Here is a 25,890-nt window from a genome sequence, read left to right as displayed (position 1 = left end):
CTACTTACCTGTAGTATTTTATTATTCAAAGCTTCAATTTTCTTCAATGTGGAAGAATTATTTACCTCATTGAACTGGCATACAAACTCAGTAAATATTATTTATTATTCTTTTATTTAATATGATTGTGTAAGTTTGGAAATACATGATAATCACAAAATCAATTGCATGTGTTGTGGCATTCTGCACTTAAAATTTGAGAAATACTTTATTTGAAAATATGGTTGAGATCTTCTCCTAATAGAGACTGGAAAAAAAATCACCAAAAACAGCAAGATTGGGTTCCTATTAATCCTCAGGAATATCTTATTTTATCAAGCATGCTGTAAAAAATAGTATTAGCTATAGTTATTAAAAATATTATATGCCAGATGTGATACAGACATTCTACTACACTTTAATTTACTATTCCTCACAACAAACTTATGAGGTAGATACTTTTATTGCCCCCATTTTAAGATGAAAAAAGGAAAACTGAGATTAAATAATTTGTTCAAGTTTATGCAGCCTGGTTGGTAGCTGAGATATGTCTAACTCCAGAGTTCAGATTTGTAGCTACTATGTATACTTCCAAAATTAAATGTCACTTATTTCTCAGCTTTATAAAATGACACTGAAGATAGCTTACACATATTTTCTGACCCAGACATATCAAAGCTTGTAAAAACTTATAGTTAATTTTTATAATTTTCCCTGTGTGAATGTTGTTGCAATTTGTACATTACCATTCATGTTAGCAAAGCCACTAGGGTTTCATCTCAGCTCTGCTGTGCTAGTATCCATTAAAAATTAATAACAAAAATTACCTCCTTAATTAATAGGCACAGGAGGAGTTCCTAACTCACTGCAGAATTTTATATTGCTTGTTCATCAAACTCAAAATAATTTAGCAACTACCTAATTAATTCCTAATTGATATCATTGGGCCATTACTTCTCCATTTGCATCTGGACATATACCAAGAGATACTGCCCTAGGTGTTTTTATATATAACGTCCAAAATAACCAGCAAAAACAAAGTAAAATTTCTTCACCCAATCATCCAAATGACCACTGCATTGTTTTTATCAAACAGCGATAAATAAAGAAAATATATTTTCAACTTAGTAACTTATTTGCAAACTACAAAGACCAAATTTAATACAAAGTAACAACCTGGTTTTCTCTCTGAACATTACAGATTTGGGTTAATAAGTTTTAAAATATTTAACACAAGAAATTTATTATTTCTCTTAGAATTACTATTTGAAATATGTTGTGGTATTTTAGACACATGACTACTGTCTGGGAATAAAATGTTTCCATGCATTTAAATGTATTGGTTTTAACACCAGGAAATGTACCACCTGTTATAAGCAAAGTGCCTTAATTAATTTTTGAATAATTAGTACTAAGAAAACATCACTTATTTTTTAAAGATTTATTTATTTTAGAAAGAGAGAGAGGGAGCATATGCATGAGCAGTGGGGGAGGAGCAGAAGGAGAGAGAGAGGGAAAGAGACTCTTTAGCAGACTCCCTGCTAAGTGTGGAGCCTGAAGCAGGGCTTCATGTCAGGGCCCTGAGATCATGACCTGGGTGAGATCAAGAGTCAAATGCTTGATGGAGCCACCAGGCGTCCCTAACAAAACACGACTTAAAATGATACACAGAATTTAGACTATAAAAATTAAAATCACAAAGTATATGTTAAAACAATAGATAATCATGATGAAACATTAAGAAATTAAGGACTATAAAAAATACCAATGACTGGGAAAACTCTATGATGAGGAATTTAAGATGTCAAGAGGAATAACTAACTCCTACTGGGCTCCTATTTTATTCTAGGCAACTATGAAAGACACTTTGCATATAAATATGTCTCCTACTTAGGATGATATTTGAGATAGTTTTATTGTCATTTTACAAATTAAAAAACTGCTTAAAAAAATCTGGTTATTTGCACAAGGTCACTGTGGTACAGCTGGAATGCTAACTTGGATATGTCTGTCTCCAAAGTGCCTATTCTCTTTGATATTAACTTGTCATTTCTTTAATTAGAATGGATTTTTAAGATGCAATTTCCTCTCAGAGGGTTATTGTGAGCATTAACTTGAGACAGCTTAGGAAAAAAGCAAGAGCTCATTATAGGCATTTAGTTTTCCTTTCCATCAACTTGGATATCCAGCTACTACTTGCTAAAACTGATGCACCACCAACTTCTAGTAGCCAAGAAAAGAATTGGGAAAATGGCATTTTAATGAGTACGTTCCAAACAGGTAACACCAAAATGTGTTTTAACTTTAATTATGATGCTTCACTGTCAAATTAATCAGGTACATGTTTCAAATCATTTTTTGAAGATAATACTACAAACAGTCTAAATAGAAATATGACCTTGTTCTAGTTTACCATGGAAAAGAATAGCTAAAGATGAAATGTTCTGAAAGCAAAACTCAAATTCTTATTCTTATTTCTTTATCAAACACTATGCACTGTCCAATATTTAACTGGCATTATGGTAACAACTATTTGTAGAAAAGTTACCTTATTTAGTCACATAAGGGTAACATTTTGCCAACAGTTCATTTTGGTGGACTCATCAAGCAGTAACATTACTTAACATTAGATATTCTATTGGGTTTTATGACAACTACCTTAAAGTAAGAATGAGGAAAATGATTGACAACATCTACTTCAACTATTTCCAATGTTAAAATTACCCAAAGAATGTTAATATGTACAAGGAACTGAATTTTATTTTTGGACAAAGCAAGAGCCTCATAAATTTCCTAGTTTTTGCTACACTGTTACGTCAACATTTAGAACTGCTTCTACTGAATTGGTAGCAAGATGCCACCAGCTTGCACTAAAAGGAGTTACTGAAGAAACTGTTCTTGGTATCAATCATTTATACTTTATAAAGACATGTGAGCAAAATAACTTTCAGTTCTTAGTAACAAAAATTCTTTATTTAATAAAATGCACTGACTGGTTGACTGAATGATTGATGGCATATATTTTTAATCACGCAACTGGTTGAGTTTCCTTCTTCACATATGTTAGGAAAGCACTCCAAGTAACACTTCCTGCTCACTATAGTGATACTAGCGTATGTTTTGTGTGCCAACCTCACCTGTAGTATCATCTTATTTTTCGTATCTTTTTTACCATTATTCTATTTTCCTTGAGTGATTATTACTTTGCAAGATGCTTAAATGAATAGAAAAAAAAATCCCCCACACAAACATGTAAAACCACATAATGAAAAATAAGGAAAAATAATACTGCTGGTATTTTTCATCTCATAGAATGTACAGTTCATAACACATATTTCACTGTAAGGAAATTTTTTTAGGATTTTTATTTATTTATTTGAGAGAGAGAGAGAGAGCACAAGTGGGGGGAGCATGGGCAAAGGGAGAAGGAGAAGCAGACTCCCCACTGAGCAGGAAGCCTGATGCGGGGCTCAATCCCAGAATTTGGGGATCATGACCTGAGCTGAAGGTAGATGTTTAACTGATTGAGTTACCCAGGTGACCCTGTAAGGAAAATTTTAAGGTCATTTATTTGAATCTTTGAGATATTAAATGCTAGTAAATTTTGTTTGTACTTTTTTCCCCCCAAAATACTACTGAGGTATATCTAACTAACATCACTACTAAAATCTTGAGTGATTCAATTTGTGGCAAAAACAACACCATACCAATGAATAAGAGAGTGAAGAGAAATATAAAAAGTGAGAAGAGTCACAAATATATATTTTTAATTTATCAAGGTATTAAAAAATAGCATCTCATTTTTTTAAATCAAAACTGTGTTTGGTCATGTATACATTATAAATGATTTACTAAGAAGCAATAAATATAATATTTTACCACAGGAGAAATGAATGTCTAGCATTAAACAAATTGATAATCCTGTATTTCAAACATGATGCATATTAATTATTTATTAAAAATATTATCCAGAAAAGTAATTTAAGCATTTATTCAAGAAAAACATGATTAAAGACACTCTGAGGCTTATCCATAGGATTTTTAATCTAAAAGCTTCACTTTTATATTAGAATTTACAAAGATAAAATTAGATGCCAAGATAAAAGTAAATTATTCAGAATAGTTGTTTTTATTTTTTTCTCCCTAAGGCAGAACTTTTTGGGAACTCACTTTGAATTCATAAACCTTTCCCTCATTGAAATTGTCCTTTCTTACTTTCAATAATAGTAATAATAATAATAATAACTGTACTATAAAACAGATACTCATCTGTACTATTATTTGTACTACCTCTCCCTTTAGAAAAGGAGTGTGTTGGGGTGCCTGGGTGGCTCAGTGGGTTAAAGCCTCTGCCTTCAGCTCAGGTCATGATCCCAGGGTCCTGGGATAGAGCCCCACATCAGGCTCTTCCCACATCAGGCTCTTCCCACATCGGGCTCTCTGCTCAGTGGGAAGCCTGCTTCCCTTCCTCTCTCTGCCTGCCTCTCTGCCTAATTGTGATCTCTGTCTGTCAAATAAATAAATAAATAAATAAATAAAAAGAAAAGAAAAGAAAGGAGTGTGTTAATTTAGGACTCCATAGAAACACTTATATATTAAAAGGATTTGTGGAACTTTACTCAAATCGTCTACAGCCCTGGTCAAAAACAAACTTTAAAATCTACCTGTAAACTTACACTTCACTTTTAGATGAAAATACAGATAGCAAAGAATGGAAAAAAAAGCATATTAAAAGATGTCCACAATTATTGTGACCACAATAATGAATAGTCATCTTTACCAAGGTAGGTATAGTCATAAGTGTGTAATTTTCAACAACATGATGAAACACCCAGATACACATTTAATTGTGCAAGTACGTGGGCATTTCTATGACAAAGACCTTGAGCCACACAACTCAAATTCTATTTTTTCTGCTTTGTTTGTGCTATACTGATATTTTAATTCCCTAGTTGATATATTTTAGCTCGTATCCCTTAACTGCAAGTAGCACATCAACTAACAATGATTCATATTATATGAATATTAACTATCTACACTTACTATGCATTCTATTTCCATTAGAATGTCTTTTGTATGTTAAATCACTCAATATGAGCAATATCCAATGTATACATGTTGAAAGAAGTATCTTTTTAAAAAATCACCTTGGCCATTATATTAAGCCTTTCTGTAAATTGCTATAAATCTTTGCCCTAATAAGACTCTAGAACCAAAAACTGAAAATGTTTTACCCTAAAAAACTTTTTTAACCCCCCACTGATTTTTAGTAATATAAGTAATAGAATTTAATGGTATCATTATTTCAGTTTTCAGACTTTTAAAAATAACTCTTATTTAAACTATCATTTAAAAATGGTTAGCATTAATGAGCTTTTTATCAATATCAGTTATCAATAATGAGCTCTTATATTTTGAGAAGACCTTTAATTATGTTGCTTAAGAAAAATATAAATTGCATAAAACCTATTCAATCAGAAATTTTTTTTTTAAGATTTTATTTATTTATTTATTTGACAGAGAGAGAGAGATCACAAGTAGGCAGAGAGGCAGGCAGAAAGAGAGAGGGGAGGAAGCAGGCTCCCTGCTAAGCAGAGAGCCCAATTCAGGGCTTGATCCCGGGACCCTGTGATCATGACCTGAGCTGAAGGCAGAGGCTTTAACCCACTGAGCCACCCATGTGTCTGAGAAATTCTTCTTTCTGAGCTAACATGCATAAACAGATAGTTGTGGCTTTTTTCAAAGCCCATAATGTGCCATCCACTGTGAAACAGGTTTTCAAAACACAATTTCTTACGTAACATTAAACAAACCCAAGCCACTCTAAGGAATATTTCATATATCAGAATTGTACTTCAGGCAGGCAAAGGGAGGTCATTTACCTAATGAAAAATTTAGTTAACTCAGTTGATTCAAGAGGTATTCCAGTTTCGGCTTCAACCAAGATACCTACATCCTGAAATAGACTTGTACAGTTTTTAGTATATCATATCATCTTTTTCCTTACAATAAACTAATGAAGTACATAGCACCCATTACTTTATAAAAAATGAAATTAAAGTTTAAAAATGCTTCTTTTTGCTCCCAAATAAATTGAACTAAGTCTTTATATTTTTAAGTCACCCTTTGCTCTTCATCATGAGTGCCTACCAAACATAACTGAGATTGCTACATTATCTGTAACTCTTTTAAATTAATACCTGGTTTTATTTTTTTTTATTGTGAAAATCTTTAAAAATCTGAAAACAAGAAAATATTACAATTAATGCATGAACCTCTCACCCCAAACACCTACTGCTCAGCTTTGAAAATTTTCAACAACTTTCCAATTTTGTTTCATCTATTCCCTCTTCCATACTTGTTGGTAAAGTAAATGTCATATATCATACTGTTTCAACCACATGCCTCTCTCTAAACTTTTCTTTAAAAAACAAAACAAAAATATTCAATTCCCAACAAAATAAGTAATTCTGTAATAATTTAGTCATTTCTCAAATTTCTCTGACTGACCCAGAAATATATTTTTATAATGTTTTAAGTTTTTCAGGTGTGCCAACAAAGATGTCATACAGCACTTGCCTCTTTTAATCTACAATATCCCTCCCCTTTTTATCATGCCATTTATTTGCTTAAGGAACCAGACCATTATCCTGTAAAATTCCTCACATTCTATATTTGGGTGCTAGATTCCCTCTCTCCTCATCCCAATATTTCCTGTAAAATCACAATTTAATCAAGAGAACTGAACAGATGTAAGTACATGTAGGCAGGAGTGGCGGTGCTGTGTACTTCTCCAGGCACTGCACTGAGAGGGAAAAATATCTAGCTGTTATAATTTTAGTGATGTTAGTGATCACTGGATTTAGGTATTGCCAGTCTAACCCCAAATTGCAAAGTTTTCCATCAACAACATACACTTACAGCCACGCCAGGGCACACAGAGACATCTTCTTATCCTTTTAATAGCTGCTGATTATACCATTGTACATTCAACAAAAGTCCTGTTGAAGAACATTTGAGTGTTTCCAATATTTTGTAATTATAAATATCTTGCAATGAATAGATATTTGGATGCATTATTTTGTATATTTCCAGTGTTTTACGATTAAATTTCCAGAAGTTGGATAGTTGAATCTGAAGGTAAATGCATATATAGTCTTGTTAAATATTGACAAATTCCCTCAAAAAGTGTGTAAATCATCACTATACATAATTCTTCTAAGATAAATACGCATGAATGACAAAACTGTATAATGTACCTGTACAAAAATGAGAAAAAAAATCTCCATTTTTAAAAGACTATCTGTCAAATCAACTACAGCAAGAATGTTTTAAAAAAAAAAATGATTATCCTAAATTTGTATTTAACTGGAAAAAAATTTAAAGTAACTTCTTTGGATATCAGCCTATAGTACAGAGTAATAAAATATAAACATTGTGAAATGTAAAATATAAACACTGGCTTCTTTTGACAATTCTTAATGTGATATTATCTATAATAGAAAAATACTCCATAAACAAAAAAAATCATTATAAAATATTAGAACTGGAAATAACCTTAGAGATTATGTCTAATTTTTAGAAGTTAATAATATATATATATTTTATATATATATATATATAGAGAGAGAGAGAGAATAATATATAAAATCCAGCAGGCTGATTTTCTCAAATATATGCAGGAAGGCCAAGATTTTAAAGTTTCAATTTAATTTTTTTTTTGAGAGAGAGAGAGGAGAGACAGAAAGAGAGGCAGGGGGAGGGGCAGAGAGAAAAGGAGAGAGAGAATCTAAAACAGGCTCCACACCCAGCATGGAGCCTGATGTGCAGCTCGACCCCACGACCCTGAGATCATGACAAGAGCCAAAATCAAGAGTCAGATACTTAACCAACTGAGACTTGTATGCACCCTAATATTATTTCTACTTCAATTTGAAAATGACTATGTTAAAGATGTTATAAGCAAAAAACAAAAAAGTAAACAACAGCTTGTCCTGTACCCAAATATCTAACTATGAATAAACAATGCCTATCATCTACTTTAACAGGAGTAATTTTGGGATTTGAAGATATAACAATTTATACTTTACTATAAATTTATACTATTACAAATATAATGAGCTCCCTTCTTAATTCCTTCAACAATAATTTATTTATCTCACATTACAACTCAGTGTTTCTGTGTGTTTGTGGTCATTATTGACAGTTATTAATTATTAAAAATTAATTAATTGCATTACTAATTTTGCTACCTTCTTGCATTAGCATTAGCCTATGCAGCTATTATGGAAGCAGTTAAGATTCTGAAAAGTAAACCTTGGTCTATAAAACCTTCATTTGGTTTTATAAAATAAATAAATAATGGGATCATAACAGTTTTCTTCTTCCCTCAAAAAGAGAAATATTAAATTTTCCATTATGTATTAAATTGCAATTTCTTTCTTTGAAATGCCTTATAGGTATTTTTTTCCTATTTTATAATGGTCTTCCACTGGATTTGTATTTCCATAATAGATTATAAGATCACCAGAATCATGTGTCAATGGTACCTAGCATGTGCCTTGCACATATGATATACACACTGGAGATGGAAAAGACTGAATGCATCCTAAACAATATAAAGTTTATCAATGAACTGATAAATGATTAGGATCAGAGTTGCATGAGCTCATGTATTTACTTAACACTTACCTGAAGGATGAAGATTCTGTTCCTCTAAAAATTCTAGATCAAGCATTAGGTCATCTTCATCCAGTTCACAAGATCCCAAATTATTCAAAACATCCTAAAGAAAAAGCACAATCGATAGTTAGAGACCAAACCGCTGAGAAATTGAGGCAATATTCACATACAGATGCCATGAACTTTAACATTATCTGCCCAATAAAATATTCCAAAAATTATTATAAAAATCTTAACTTCCACTAAAAATGCTAAAGATTTAAAGGTTTTTTCAAATGTATAGAAGTCTGTAAACTGAAGCTTTATTTTTTTATATTTATCTTTAAAATCTGGACATTCTTCCGACACATCCAATGAATTCTCAAACAAATTCTGTGTACAATGCCAACTGTGAGATATTAATTGAGATCATACTTGGAAGCAAAGATCCAGTTACCATTTCCCAATCATTTGCTTAAGATTAGGAAAGATGAACAGAAGAAATAAACAACAATCAGATTAAAAATTAATTAACTGACTTTCATAATGCCATAAACATCAGAGCTAGATTATGTTTTTTTCCCTTCTCCTCCCCTCCCCTCCCCTCACCTTTCCTTTCTTTAAGAGGGCAAATAGCAAAATAAACCAGAAGAGTATACTGAGAAGTCTTGAGGGGAAACAGTGATGTGCAGAGGTAGGAATTCTTGAGGGAGGAATAAGGACCTAATTTGTGTATTGTGTATACAGACAGGTGATGACTATATTAAGAAAAAGCACTAATTTAACATTTAGAGACTACATTGAAATAACAAAAGTACATCTTTTGTACTTTTGTACAAATGTACATGATGCTACATGTAGTAAATGACACTTATCTCAGACCACTTTTCCTATTGATGTGAACATTACCATAATTATTTATGTTTAAAGAACTATATTTTCATTTTAAAAGGCCCAGTGATATTATCAAATGGAAACTGAACACCTGAATTCTAGGGATTGAAAGTAAGGACACAGGGCAGGGGGGTGGTAAGGACACTGACTTTAAATAAATTATTCTCACTTTAAAGAAAAAAAGGAATTAAACATTATTAAACTTTAGAATCATGTGGTATCCGTGAACAGAACACAAAGGTGAAAATATCCCCAAATCTAAGGGATTATCTCTACCAATGAAAGCTACAGTAGTCATTATCTTATTGTATTATATTGTATCTGTATTAATTACAAGGTAACTAGTACTTTATAAAAAAAATCAACTGTTTACTGGCAGTTTTATGATACACTGTGGCAGGAATAACCTACTGAGAATAAGATGTGTATTTATAAAGTATCAAAAGATGTTATAAAATATAGGCAACAAAAGATAAGCTGCCATCCTCAAAAATGTAAAAAAAGCAAGAAAAGAAGCATAATTCAAGTTGAGCATGGAAAAGAAAGAGTTTAGAAAAGGGGGATTTGCTAAAGACACTATTATTGGTGTTTATTAAGCACTATCCAAATGAGAGAATCTTAATCTGGAGGTCAAGAATATTTTGGTAAAGAAAAAAATGTTTTATAGTGAAAATGTGTACTTTATCCAGCTTCAAATTAGTCTAAGTAATTTTAATCTTATATTTAGAATTTCATTGACCAGTATTATATTCTTGTTTTCATCCAAAATTCATATGTTGAAGTCCTAACTCCCAGTACCTTAGAACGTGATGTGTCTGGAGAGGAAGTCCTTTAAGGAAGAAATAATATTTAAATAAAGTTGCATGGGTGGATCCCAATCCAATATAACTAGTAGGTTTTTGTTGTTGTTGTTGTTGTTGTTGTTGTTGTTATTGTTTTAAAGAAGAGGATACTAGGACACTGGCAGCAGGAACAGAGGGACAATGATGTGAAGACACAGCAAGCAGGCAGCCATTTGCGAGCCAAGGAGAGAGGATTCAGGAGAAACCAAACCTGCCTACACTGTAATCTTGGACTTCCAGCTTCTAGAACTATAAGAAAATAAATTTCTATTGTTTAAACCTCCCACTATGTAGTATTTTGTTATGACAACCCAGCAAACTAATACAGTCAACAACATTTAGAAAGCAATGAAGGTTGGAACAAAGAAAGAAAGGAAATAAATGAGTACCTGGAAGATGACTATCACCTTTTTTGTTAGGCCCACTAAGGACATCTTTTTCATTATAGGATTCTATGGTTTTCAACACAGCATTTCCCTCTTCTATTTGAAACCACCCTGCCCAATCCACCTCTCTATTGTACTGGAAGAAGCAAGAGCCAAAGCCCCTGTCTTTGGTAGATGATCCAAGATGGGCATCTTAACCAAATTTGCTGATCACAACCTTCCACACAAATGAGACGAGTTTCTTTTTGGTGACAGATATTACAAGATGTAAAATGCCATCATCACAGAGGCCTTGGATTTCATTATACAGTTAAGACCAGTCTAAGTCTACTTGAAAAATAAAATGTCAAAGTAGCAGATCTTCTGGTTCCTGGTTCTAACAATTCTAGAGGTCCGAAGGCATTCATGATCTTTTCAAGGTTGCATTCTGAATTTCTACATTAATACATCCAACAAAAGCTTGAAAAAATAAATTTTTTAAAAAGATTTATTTTTTAAGAAGAAAATATTTTAAAAAACCCTGCCACCGATATACCTACATTAAATTTAAATTAATTAAATTTAAGAAAATTACACCAAGAAAAAGAACAAATTAAATTTGGAAAACTTACTGAACTGCACAACTTACATTTTGCAGGTGACCCTTGACATTTGGATTAGGATGGGTCCATTAACCACCAATCTAAATGAATTGCTCCTAAATCTACTAATTCTAATTGTTTTGATATCTTGCTTACAAAGCACTTTCCTGTCAGTGTAGTGGGGTCTTCGAATCTGGTAAAACCTCATAGTAAAAAGAGAGAAGATGCAGCAACATATGTTATGGAAGAAAATCAATACGAACTCATAAACCTAAAAATAGTGTATCTCTTCCAGATCTCTCCTTGAAAGAGACCAATAGCAGTAACAATACTTTTGGCCTCAGCCAGCATGTATGGGCAATCCAGATACTTGCTGCCCAATATCCACCAGCAAAAAAGAACCAGGGCTCCTTGGGGAAAGAGGAAAAAAACAAGAAAGAACAAACAAACAAACAAACAAACAAGAAAGCACTGATTCTGTGTCATCCATTTGTTGCCAGAAAACAAGTTTCATCTTTAAAAAAAAAAAAAAAAAAAGTCAGAGGCAGTTTTGAAAAGCTAAGGAAACCTGAATGGCTTCTCCCTGGCTAATCTCTGACATATGAACAAAAAAGAAAAATTATGGCTAGAGTAAACAGCTTGAGTCTGTTGAAGGCTAAGAGTTGATAATACTCAAATAGAAATGTTGACATAAAGGATATAAAGAGGTGCTTATACTGGGTGTCATACGTAAGTGATGACTTACTAAATTCTACTATTGAAACTAATATTACTATATGTTAACTGGAATTTAAACAAAAACTTGAAACAAAAAAATAAAGAGGGGCTTATACACTAAAAAGCACATAGAGGGTAAAATTTCTTTAATTTCTATTGTTTTCCAATAATAGTGAAGATATGGGTATTTTGTTTTTCTAAGTATATGTATGTATATAATATGACTTGTATTTCTTTCCATTTGTGTAAGGAGAGATCTGTAAACATCAAAGTAGCAGCATCAAAAGTAATTCTGTACCAGGAATAGAAAATATTGATCAGCTCTGATGGGTCGCACATAATAACCAAATGGCAAAGGAGTCCAGCAGTTAATTAACGCTAATGATCACACCATGTGTCTAACAGGGCACAACTATGTGTTTCACACATTTGATAAATTAGTGGAATTTCTATAAGTGGTAACTAAGCAGAAATAGTCTCTCATCTCCTAGAAGATAAAAAGATAGATAGCTCTACATAATAAAGATGTAATAATGAAAGTGCATGAATTTTTAATAATGTTCATACACCAGACCTATATATCATAGTAACAGGGAAAATGTTTTGTAACACAAACAGTTTGGACTTAAAAAACAAATCATTTTGTAAGAAAACATCAGTATTACACAAAATTAAAAGCTAGGCTTGAACTTAAATAAGTAAAGACATAAGGGCATTTAGCAATTAGATTTTAATTGTAAAAACAAAGTCCAACCTGATTGGCAGTATCGTCAATTTCAATTTTCTCTGAATGTATGGAAAATTCCAATGACTACACAAAAAATTTTCTAATTAAAAACCCAGAATGTGCAAGTATAAGAGATGACTTTCCTTTTCTTTTAATTCTAGCATGGTTATTAAATCTTAGGAAACTCTCAGAAAGCTTTGAAATAGTCTCAGATATCTTTGAATTTCTAGGGAAATATGAAAGTCTCCATGTCAGCAAAGTGTAAGAAGAAAAAAAGATAAAAAGAAATGTAAATTCCTAGTATCAGCATATTATTAACCAGTTTTAAGGTAAGCATATGATAGGCTTTCGGATTACTATATTTTTTTTTCTTTAAAAGTGCCTAAAGCATTTAAGATAAATTGTCATGTTAGATTTGGTATTTTAATAATACCTTAGGAAGAATTTGATTATATAAAATTTGAATCAATGTTTAAAGGCCACGGAAAATTTAATTTAATCCATATTCTAATTTATGGATATGTAACATTTGTATCGATATCTTGAAAAGAGTTGGTTAATTATAATGAAATGCTAATTATTTACTAAATTCATAATATTGATAAATTGGATATTAAATCAAGTACAATTACTACTAAGTATTCTCTAAGTAGACATTTAAAAATCTATCAGTAACACTGATTACTCATGTAATCTCCCAAATGACTTAGACCCATTAAAAGTAAACTAAAAAGTTATTAATGTAGTAATTCAAAAACTAATCTCTAAACCCTAGGGATATAAAAATGAACCTAATAGAGCATGTTTTCTTCCTTCACAGACCTTACAGATAACTGTATTCTAGTAACAAAACACCACTTTTTATAAATATATTATTTTTTAAAATAATCAATCGCCTGTATTTGGTAAGTGGGAAGCAATTCTTCAGAGCCTGGTTGCTGTTGGCTGAAATAATAAAAATGAATTTCTGAAGCTAAGTTGAAAAAACAAATTCTGATCACTCCATTAATATGTAATCATTCCATAAGACCCATTCTAAAATAATCCTTTAGCATTGTTTCTTTATTGCAATGAAGATAGTAATTATGATCCTGCTAAAAAAAAAAAAGGAAGCTGAGACATGTCACCATAAAAGGAAGCATTGTTTAAAAAAGAAAGAATTCCATCAAAGGAGATTATTAAATTATTAAAACATTCTTTAATTGTGACATTATAAAGATGTTATTAATTACATATTTATACTGCTCTATTTTAGTCAAAGGATTATCCACATAGGCTGACCTTATCTAAAAGGCAACATATGGCATCCTAATCTGGACTTACATAGTTGTTTATGAAATATTTAATTGACATAGTAGGAATTCTATGATCATTACTTGATCTAAAAGTGAAGAGATGACAAAAAAAAAAAAAAAGAAAAAAAGAAAAGAGATGACTACTCAAATTAATAAGAGGTAGTCAATCTGGTCTGCATTCTTCTTTTAGTCATTCTACATAATCAGGGGCTGCTAGGATATACAGATCATTCTCCAATATACTAATCATAGGTGTCTCCAAAGAATAACCCAAAATAAAATATCATTTTTTGAAAATATTATTTTATTATCAAAAGTGCATGATGTAACTATTATAGAAGGACCTTTAGTCAAATTTTCCTGTGTGACCCTAAAAATACATTCTGAGATTTGCCTTACAATTAATTATACTTGCCTCTACTTGGTAAAAATGACTAGACCTGGCAAGAGTCTTAAAATAATTCGTATTACCCCAAAAAGATAAATCACAAATTATAAAAAATGAGAAGTATAAAAGTGGCAAGGTACATACATCATCAAAAGCAGGCATCAGAATAAGCTGGATACATATAATTACTGATGCGCTGAGCACCAATATATGCAGTGGAGAAAAAAGGAAAACACACCAATACATGGATATATTTTTTAATGATATGATTTCACTACCATTTTTTGGAAAGAGAAATTAACACAACAATATTTTATAACTACTGCTCTGAGGACAGTTACTTGATTTTGATTTCCTGATTGTGTAAAGAAAGCATACTCTATCATTCTGATAGAATTACCTTCACCTTTCAACATGGCAGCTGTGAAATATTTCCGAACACACCGTGCTCTTTGCTAGGTGCTGATTTACTGTATGGATTTATGTAGCTCAAAAAATATTTTTAATAAATATTTTCAGAAATATGTCTTAATTCTATCACTACCTATTCATAAGACTTCCCACAAGTCCAAAAACATACATTTTGCAAATATGAATGGTGGTCTTATGTTATTCACTAAAATAATATATTATCATTATAAATATGTGCAAAGGAGAATATTGTAGTTTAATTATCATGTGTCTCCTGTTGGTGGGAATACAAGCTGGTGCAGCCTCTCTGGAAAACAGTTTGGAGGTTCCTCAAAAAGTTGAAAATACGGGGCGCCTGGGTGGCTCAGCGGGTTAAAGCCTCTGCCTTTGGCTCAGGTCATGATTCCAGCGTCCTGGGATCGAGCCCCGCATCGGGCTCTCTGCTCAGCAGGGAGCCTGCTTCCTCCTCTCTCTCTGCCTGCCTCTCTGCCTGCCTCTCTGCCTACTTGTGATTTCTGTCTGTCAAATAAATTAAAAAAAAAATAAAATCTTAAAAAAAAAAAAAAGTTGAAAATAGAGCTACCCTACAACCTAGCAACTACACTCCTGGTATTTACTTCAAAGATACAAATGTACAGATCTGAAGGGGCACCTGCACCCCAATGTTTATATCAGCAATGTCCACAATAGCCAAACTATGGAAAGAGCCAAGCTGTTCATCAACAGATGAATGGATAAAGATGTGAAGAGATATATATATGTATATACATACATATATATATATACACACACACACATACATACAATGGGATATTATGCAGCCATCAGAAAATTGAAATCTTGCCATTTGCTATGACCTGGATGGAACTTAGAGGGCATCATGTAAGCAAAATAAGTCAATCAGAGAAAGAAAATTATATGATCTCACTCATGTGTAGAATTTAAGAAATAAAACAGAGGATTACAGGGGAAGGGAGGGAAAAATAAAACAAGATGAAACCAGAGAAGGAGACAAACTGTAAGAAACTCATAATCATGGAGAACAAACGGAGGGTTGCTGGAGGGAAGGGGAGAGGGGATGGCATAAATGGGTGACGGACATTAAAGAAGGCATGTGATGTAACAAGCACGGGGTATTATATAAGACTGATGAATCACTAAGCTCTAGCTCTGAAACTAATAATACATCATATATGTTAATTAATTGAATTTAAATTTTAAAATTATGTGTCTCTTTGTATTTAAACATGAAATATTTAGCAAAATGAGGTTCTGAAAGCTATGCCCAGAGCTGCTATTTTGTTCCTTTATACTAATAAAAGGTAAACAATTCTGTAAGTACTATAATAACAAAACAAGTATTATGCTATAATATTTTGTATTTCAATACTTTTTAGGAAAGCTAACATGTGTATGGATTCAACCAACTACAAATTTTATGGATCTTAAACAAATATCTGAATTCACATAAAATTTAATATTAAACTCTAAACATTTTAATTTTAATCTATGCAAGGAAATAAAGGTAATTTTTTTTGTACTGTTGGATCCTATTAGCTAGGATCTTTTTTTTTAATTTTTTGATTTTTTTATAAACATATAAAGTATTATTAGCCCCAGGGGTACAGGTCTGTGAATCGCCAGGTTTGCACACAAAGTTAATTTTTTATTAAGTAATAAAAATAGGAAACTAGGAAGTGTGACTATATTACATTAACTAGCAAACTTCTGAAATAAAAATTAAAATATAGTAATTGTTGTTAGTTTAAAAATGCATATTTTTGTAAAGAACAAGCTGTTGGTTGCCAGAGGAAAGAGGGTAGTGGGAGATATAGGCTTTCAGTTATGGAAAGAATAAGTCACAGAAATAAAAGGTACAGAATAGGGAATATAGTCAATGAACAATACTGTAATAGCATTGTATAGTGATGGATAGTGGCTACACTTGTGGTGAGAGCAGCATAATGCATAGAGAATTTGAATCACTATGTTGCACACCTGAAACTAATGTAACATTGTGTGCCAACTATACTCAATGGAAAAATTTTAAAATTTAAATTTAAAATGCTTACTTTTTCTTAGCATCATTTAAAATAAGAAGAGAAAATGGTATCAATCTATTTTCATGATGAAGTAGAACCGAATGTCATAGAAGACATCTCCTTGATTCTAAACCTGACTGTATTATTTCTGTGCCACTGTCAATAAAGCAACACAAATGATTTTCGTCAAATAGTCTTACCTCCAATGAAAGCAACATTTGTTCAATAAAATACTATAGTTACACTATGTGTAACTGGCTAAAGATGAACATGGTAATGTGAAAAAGAATGATCTAACAACTAGAATATTTGAAATTCTAATATTTTAAAATACATATTATAGAGAGAGATTATTATTTCTAGGATTCATTCTTATTTGTGTACTAGTAAGAATTCCAAAGTCATGACATGTACTCAATCATCTCCTAGTTGGTGTCCCTGTCAACTTTTTGCCAAGAATCTTAATAATTCTTCAATTATCACTACACACTTCTCTAAGATTATTCTTATGAAAGTATCAATTTGTATATATTCCCTCATTACCTAACATACAAAAAGCTATCAACAGTATGTTTCTACAGAATAAATAGTAATTATTGTCATTCAAAAATCCTAAAATATGCTCTCCCTCTACCTCTCCAAAATTGCTTCCTACAAATTATAATCACCAAACATATCTGAAAATGCCATTTGCATTTCTTTCATTGCACTGGTATATCCCCTTGCCTCACATGCCTAAAGAACATATATAAGATAACATATTTATACTTTATTAAAACACAGACTTTTTTTTACAGCACTACTTATAATAATGCTAAAAAAATGTTTCTTGATAGGAAAATTTAATGATAAGAAAGTTTAAAAACCTTTCTTTAAATTTTCTCCCTTTATGTGCAATATGCACTGGTTCTCATGAACCATAAGACCACCAACTGCACCCACACTAAGCAGAATGCATTTGCCTAGGAAATCATATGGACTACTCATTGTACTTCTCGCTATAGAAAAACGTCTATGACTGCCTCATTCTTTGTGCTACCTCTGAGCAGAGAGTGCTTGAACTCTCAGAATCTTTAGCGTTGAATCACTACAGTGAACAGAAAATAATGACTCCTTTACTTAATAATATCTTACTTATCATATTGTAATAATGTCTCAGTTAATATGAAGTATCTTATTGCCAAACTATTTTGATGAAGAATAATTGTGTCCTTTTTAGGACACCATTTTTTTTTAAACTATTAGATGTTTTAAGGAAAATACATTATCCAGAAAAAGTATTCACGTATAATACAGAGGAATGTTTAAGGACTCTGAATTACTAGGCCTACACTAGTTAAGTAGTCTTAGACTTTCTAAGGGAGGGGTGTGTGTGTGTGTGTGTGTGTGTGTGTGTATGTTTAAGTTGTCCTTTTAGCTTTACTAGAAATGCTTATTTTTCACCATTACTAGTGCACATAGTTGTGATAATTGTATGAGATTCTCAACATTCTACTATGCCATATGCAGAATTATTATCTGTCAAAGAAAACCCAACATGTAAGCTTGTTGAACCACTCACCATAGAACAAAATGAAGACAGCTGTTCTAGTGAAAAATGGATAATTTTTGGCATAGGTTTTTCTGTAATTAAGTTTTAGGTTTTATTCTAGGTTTATCTTTATATATTTATATAAGAAACTATGAAGTTGGCAAATATTTTACTGATTCATAAATAATTATCATAATTTTATTTATAAATAGGAATCAAATATATCCAGTGATACTTATTGTGTCAAACTTGTGTTAAATAACACAGTACAATGGGAGATGCAAAGACTGGTTCAATAAACCTGATTTCCAACACTGACCCGGCCACCAAAACAGCTCTGTGATCTGAAGTAAATCATAACCTCCCCGATGCCCTTTCCATGAAATGAATTATTAGAACAGTTATTCTCTGTAATTCCATACAAATCTAAAGTATTAAAATCTATAAGACAATTATGAGGTTCTTTCCCATGTCTGCAAACTATGCAGAGTTAGTCAAACTGCAAAGTCTGTGGGCACAGTCCCCAAAACTGGTCTGTCTTCTGATAACAACAGAAAGTTTGGAATGTTTCCCAAACACCCTCGAGTACAATAATTCACTGGAAAGACTCACAGAATTCACTGAAAGCTATCTTCACAGTTAGGATTTATTATAGGGAAAGAGTACAGTTCAAAATTCAGTCAAAGGAAGAGGTGCATAGAGTCTGGGAGGGTTCCAAATGCAAAGCTTCCCTTGTGCACATGAAGCATTACTCTCCGAGTGTTGAGTAATGTGACAATACACAGGGAGTACTGACAAAAAGGGAAGCTCACATGAGCTTCAGTGTCCATAATTTCCAATGGGGCTTCATTACATAGGTGATTAACTGATTGAGTACACGGTTGAACTATCCTCCAGATTATCTGATTATCTAATGACATCAAGTTTCTACCCTAAATCATATGATAAGTCTTTCTAGCATAGCCAGCTTCACCCTAAAATTGCCAGGTATATCCATACCCATTTAAGATCCAATGCAGCCAGCTCCCCACTCTAAACAAAGACAATGCTTTGAGGTATGATACAGGTACCTCTCGCAAGCTGAGGGCAAAGGCCAGACTTCTTTTTGGTCAAGGCTCAATTCTTCACTGCACATACGCGATGTTTCCATAGAACATGGCTAGTGATCTAATTTAGTCTTAAACTGTTAAGCTTAAAGACAAAAAGGAAACGTCACATAATTTTTTCTTAGTCAGATTCTAGAGCCATATCTGTAGGTGGGAAAGTATCATTGAGGATTTTTTTTAATCTATGTTTACATTTTAATATTAAATAAACTAGTAACTCACAAATATAATATATACTGAAATACTGTATATATTGTGTGAGTTAAAGACTTATTGGTTATTTTCTTCTACTTGTTCCCAAATTTTCCATTTTGGACTCATAATTCTGGTAATAAAAATTAATTTATTCCCTTATTCAACAATATTTATTGAAGGCTTACCAAATGTACTAAATCCTGAACAATGAATAAGAGAGAAAATTTCCTAACCTACACAATAAATATACAAACAAATATTAAGATAATTTCAGCTACTGATAAATGCTATTTTTTAAAAAGATTAATATAATTTTCATTGGTTATAGGAGGCAGCTACTGTACATGAGGTGGGCAGGGAAGGCCTTTCTAAAGGTGCCATTAGGGCTGAGTCATGAATAATAAGCAGCCATATGAAAATTCAGAAGGAAAAGCATTCCCAACAGAAGAAACAATATATGCAAGTCATCTAAAGTGAGTGTGACCTGGTATGTGAGGCAGAGGATTGAATGGTTTGAGCTCAGAAGGGAGGGGGGCGGGGGGAGCAGGGAACACAACAGATTAGGTAGCAAGGCATTCTGGGTCATTTGTTAATACCTTTCAGGCAAGGAAGGAATTTAGACATCATTGGAGAGTTACATGCTTGAATATACATTTTAGGAAAATCACCCTGACTACTCTGCCAAGAATTCGTTGTGAGAAAACATTTTCTAATGGGTCTTAACAGTCAAAAAGGCATGCATTGTTTTACAGATGAAAAGCCCAAGCATTAGGGAAATTAAATGATTTGCCTGAGACCATGACACTTGGGTTGCAGAACCAAGATTTAAACACGCGTGCCTGAAGAATAAGTTTCTCCACTACGCTTCTCTTCAAGCGATGTGAGTAACTCAGAGAGAGAGAGAGAGAGAGAGAGAGAGAGAGAGAGAGAGAGTGTGTGTGCGCGCGCGCGCGCGCGCACGCGCGCGCAGTGTACTGGTACCTTAAAGGAATTCCTCTCAAATACCAAGAACTAATTGTTTGTTTGTTTAAGGCTACTAGCATTTCACTAGATGTTTGGACACACTAGATGTTTGGACGTAAGTGAGCAAAAAGAGGTCTAGACTGGTTTCCTTGAAACTTCCCAAACAATTATGCTCCTATTTTTTTCTAACTTCTATGGACTCTCAGTTTAGCTAATCTCTTTGGGCCACAATTCACTTTCCCTTAAAATCAGAACAAATCATCCCTGATAATCTACTTTCTCTATCTGTAATTCCTTTCCCATACAAATAATCCTTCACTATGCTGTTTGAACATGTTAAAAAAAAACTCTGACCTTTCAAATTTTGCTTGACATTTTATTTCTTTTTCACAGTTACGAATTGAACCAAATGCTTTTTTTGTTTAGATTTCCTCCAAGTTCGGATCGATGTTCCATTCCCTTTATAAAGATTCCCTCATCTTCATAATTTCTGTTAGCTAAAAAAATAACTAATATTAGGATAGGGATTAAGGAGTATACTTGTGGTAAACACCAGGTGTTGTACAGAAGTACTGTAAAACTATTTTACACACCTGAAACTAATATTATACTGTATGTTATCTAACTGGAATTTAAATAAAAACTTAAAAAATTACTAACATTAATTTTTTCAATGTAGCTTATAATATTATTCTTACTTATATCATTTTGAAAGTAAAGATGGTGTATTTTTGTAGCTCCTACAGCACTTAGTACATACATTAATAATTTAATTTAATCAACTAATATTTATTCAGAACCTTCTATATATCAGGTTCTGGACAAATAACACACAGTCCTGAATTTTGAGTTTGTTGACTAGAACAGTATAAGATATAAATTAGAGAATTATTTGACTTGATGAGAAATCCATAGCTATATAATCTTTGTATTTCATTTATAAAAAGTAGTTGGAAAGCAAAATAATCCCATTTACTGAAGTATTTTCATATTAATATACTTTGTATTAAAGTACAAAGAAATACAACCTCACAAGCAGAAGTAGCATACCAGAAGCAATTGCAGAGTATCTTTTTTTCCCTCACCAAATTAGAACTTCCTATCTATTTGAAAGACTGAATTTATATTGCTTTATATAAAGGAAAAGGATTGTATTTCAATGACTAAAATAAAATAATAAAAATAATAAAATAATAAAATAATATATAATAAAAATATAATAATATAAATATAATATAATAATAATAATATAAAAATAATATAAAATATAATAATAATATAAAAATAATAAAAATAATAAAAATAATAAAAATAATGTCATATCATCCAAGAGAAAGACAAACAAACATTTCACCATTAATGTATGGTCATAACTAGTTTAGAGTGCTTTCTCATCAGAGCAATGTCTTCAGTCCTTAAATATCTATAGTGATCTATAAAGGTAGATAGTCCTAATCTTGGAAGGATTAGTTTAAAACACGCAATATTGACATATACTCTATATTAAAAATATGTGTACTCATAAAATAAACATAGTCATAAAAATTCATAAATATCACATACATGTCAATATTAGTTGCATCTAAAATGCAGAAGACAGGGGCGCCTGGGTGGCTCAGTGGGTTAAGGCCTCTGCCTTTGGCTCAGGTCATGATCCCAGGGTCCTGGGAACGAGCCCCACATCGGGGTCTCTGCTCACCAGGGAGCCTGCTTCTCTCTCGGCCTGCCTCTCTGCCTACTTGTGATCTCTGTCTGTCAAATAAATAAATAAAATCTTTAAAAAAAATTAAAAAAATAAAATAAAATGCAGAAGACAAGAAAATATCATTAGGATGCATATCAGAGAAAACTGTCCTACATTAGAGTCACACCAAAATAGAATTGGTTCATTTCTTTAGTTTGGCATGTTTGCTAACTTATTTAGTTAATACAAGATTTTCAAATGAATTTACCCCTCTCCTTAGATCAATATAAAATTTAGATAAATATTTTTATTTTATCTAAATCACTTGTAAAGTTAAAGACAAAATTGGAATATTTTATCCTATCCAACTATTGACATCAGTTTTTACTACATACAACTACTATTAAGAAATCTAATGAAGAACCACCTAATTAACAGAAATCTAATTCAATACCTAAAACCCATCAATGCAAACCAATCAATTCAACTTATTAATGTATAAATTAATGGAATTTATAGTATAATGACTAAGGATATATAAATAATGAAGATTAAAGAAAAAAAATGTAGGTTTGGAGAAACATCAGTTAAACAAATTTTCATAAAATATAATTATAGTTGTTTTGCAATATTACTATAAACCTTTTTCTAGCTCTGGAAACTCATTTTTCTTTCATTCTTATAATTACAGATTAAGATTTATTTTTATGATCATCACCCCAAAATGCATTAAGCACATTTTCCCCTTCTTTCTTTTTTTGCTTCATAGAAACAGTATCATCACATTTGTGAAATAAAATAATTTTTTAAAATTATTTATTATTTTTATTATTTATTTTATTTTTATATTTAAAATAAAATTAAATTTGTGAAATAAAATAATCATTATTAATTCCCTGTACATGATGATATTTCTTGGTGTGAAAGTATTAAAAAGCAAACAAAAACTTGATACAGTTACATATTAATTTATTTGCATTTTATATATAATACACACATATATAAAAAGCAAATAAAGATGAAATCAGGGTTTTTATTTTTATGAGGCTATTGTTTTTATTTATCATTTTCCTCTAAAATGCACCATTGTTTCTAAAAGACTCAGACTTTGCAAATGTGCTTCATAAATTTGAGGAAAATCTTGAAGAATAATGAAATAAAATACATTTTGTATCTTAAAATGATAACCCAAAATAATTCAGAATGTTAAAAATCCTACCTGGTTGTTCCCTTCTGTGCTAATTATCCCAAATAGTAATTATCACATGGGTGTATAGTCATGGCTGGATAAGACTGGTTTCCCAGATCTGCATTCCTGCTACAGCTACTGTGCCCTCACATTAATAATCCTTGACCACAGGAGGCGTTGTTTTTTCATTATTAGTTCCTCTGCTCCTGCTGCATCCTTTGAACACTTTGGCCCTGAACTGTCCAACAGTCCTGGCTGCCACCAACATCCAACTGTCTGGGCTGGGCTAATCATCTTCCTTTGTGTTTTCACATCATTTAGGCTTACTACTATTTTATCACTTTTTACTGCATCACAATCAGTTCCTGAATTATTTCTTGTGCCTACTGGACTTTAAACTTTTGGGGAGCATGGAGAGAGTGCACAACCTACATTTCTTGAATGAATTGGCTCTTTATTAAATACCTGTCCCTAAGAAGGTCACGCCATCATAAATGAAACTACTTCTCACCTAGGAAATGGAGATTGAAAATGGTTGTCAACTAAAAGCTTTAAAGATAGGGACAATGACAACTTCTCATATGGCTAGATCCAGGTAACAGAAACTTAGAAGAGGGGCACCTGGGTGGCTTAGTCTGTTAAGCGTCTACCTTTGGTTCAGGTCATGATCCCAGGGTCCTGGGATGGAGTCCCACATCGGGCTCCCTGCTCAGCGGAGAACATGTTTCTCCCTTTCCCTTTGCTCACTCTCGCTCTCTCTCTCTAATAAATAAATAAATAAACTTTTTTTAAAAAATTTATTTATTTGACAGATAGAGATCACAAGTAAGGACAGAGGCAGGCAGAGAGAGAGGAAGGGAAGCAGGCTCCCTGCGGAGCAGAGAGCCCCATGTGGGGCTCAATCCCAGGACCCTGGGATCATGACCTGAGCCGAAGGCAGAGGATTTAACTCACTGAGCCACCCAGGTGCCCCAATAAATAAATAAACTTTTAAAAAAACTTAGAATTAGTTGAAATATTTTCAGAAAATATCAGAACACATTTCTAAAGCAATTATAAAAATAAAACAATAATGAATTTGAAAAATTATGAAAATCAAAGAACATAAAGGAACTCTGAGAGGCAAGACAATTACAATTGAGGTTAAAGGTGTCATCTTTCTACATATAATAAAAAAGCAAACAGTCCAAAATTAATTATTACTCTAGGTGAAGACAAATAGTAAAGTAAAAATATATCAGATGTCTTGAACATAAAGATCATTACTGACTTAATATAATTGTATGTTATGCACTATTACTGTTTAAAATTTATCAAAATAGGGGCGCCTGGGTGGCTCAGTGGGTTAAAGCCTCTGCCTTCGGCTCAGGTCATGATCCCAGGGCCCTGGGATCGAGCCCCACATCGGGCTCTCTGCTCCGTGGAGAGCCTGCTTTCTCCTCTCTCTCTGCCTGCCTCTCTGCCTACTTGTGATCTCTGTCCATCAAATAAATAAATAAAATCTTTAAAAAAATAAAAAATAAAAAAAATAAAATTTATCAAAATTAGTGCCAGAAGATTTATTTAATCTACTTGTATTTTTATAAGAAGAATCCATTTTTATCATTTTCTTACTTCACCTTCATCATCCATTCACCCCATGAAGTATTTCTTTTTTGTTAACCACTTTCTGAGACGTTCAGAATGCTTATCAAAACAACTGGTGCTTTAATATAATTCTGAGAAGCTCTCTCATTCTTAACCATGTGATATATACCCCAATTTCCATAGAAAGTTAAACTGCCATTTCTTTATTTCAAAGGTTTCCATCATACCATCTTACCTTTATTATCATCAGTCCTCCTCATCATATCAAGCAAATGGTTCTTCTGATATACTATTTTCCCCCTTCCCTAATAGTCAAAGCATTTTATCTGCTTCATGACCACTAATCATGTGGGAAAACAGTTCAGTCACTGATGCTCAAGAAACTTGATAAGTTCCTCAGTGTGCTTTACATGGTTATCTCACATTGAGGAAAGATTCTTTTTTTGTTTCATAACTCCAGATCTTTGACTTTTTCTTATAGATAGACATTAACCTACATATTAAGAGTCCCTTGGAGTGATCTTAGAGCCATGTAACCAGGTTTTGACCATAAAACCATCTCACATAAACCTTCAACATTATCTCTCCCTTCCCAGATAATCCAGAAATTCATACATTAAGATGGCAATACAAAAAGAAGGCTTCTGAGTCATTACATGAAGGAAAGCTGCCCTGGTGAATTGCCAGACCCACAGCGGATTTTGTGTGAGGA

General features: G+C 32.3%; 1 protein-coding gene across 2 annotated transcripts in view; it reads right to left on the bottom strand.

Moving 5' to 3' along the window:
- Positions 1-25,890, bottom strand: part of CCSER1 (coiled-coil serine rich protein 1) — a gene marked incomplete at its 3' end in the record, with an annotated part of 1,225,861 nt that overhangs the window by 1,125,139 nt on the left and 74,832 nt on the right. For both annotated transcript variants that reach the window (XM_080796962.1, XM_080796963.1), the window contains exon 3: positions 8,671-8,764. In XM_080796962.1, the coding sequence (XP_080653088.1) occupies positions 8,671-8,764 (94 nt within the window). The remainder of the gene's footprint in view (positions 1-8,670; positions 8,765-25,890) is intronic.

Source organism: Martes martes, assembly GCF_963455335.1.
Source record: "Martes martes genome assembly, chromosome: 2".
NCBI lineage: Eukaryota > Metazoa > Chordata > Mammalia > Carnivora > Mustelidae > Martes > Martes martes.
Note: the sequence above shows the minus strand (reverse complement) of the source record. Positions and strands in the feature narration are given on the sequence as shown.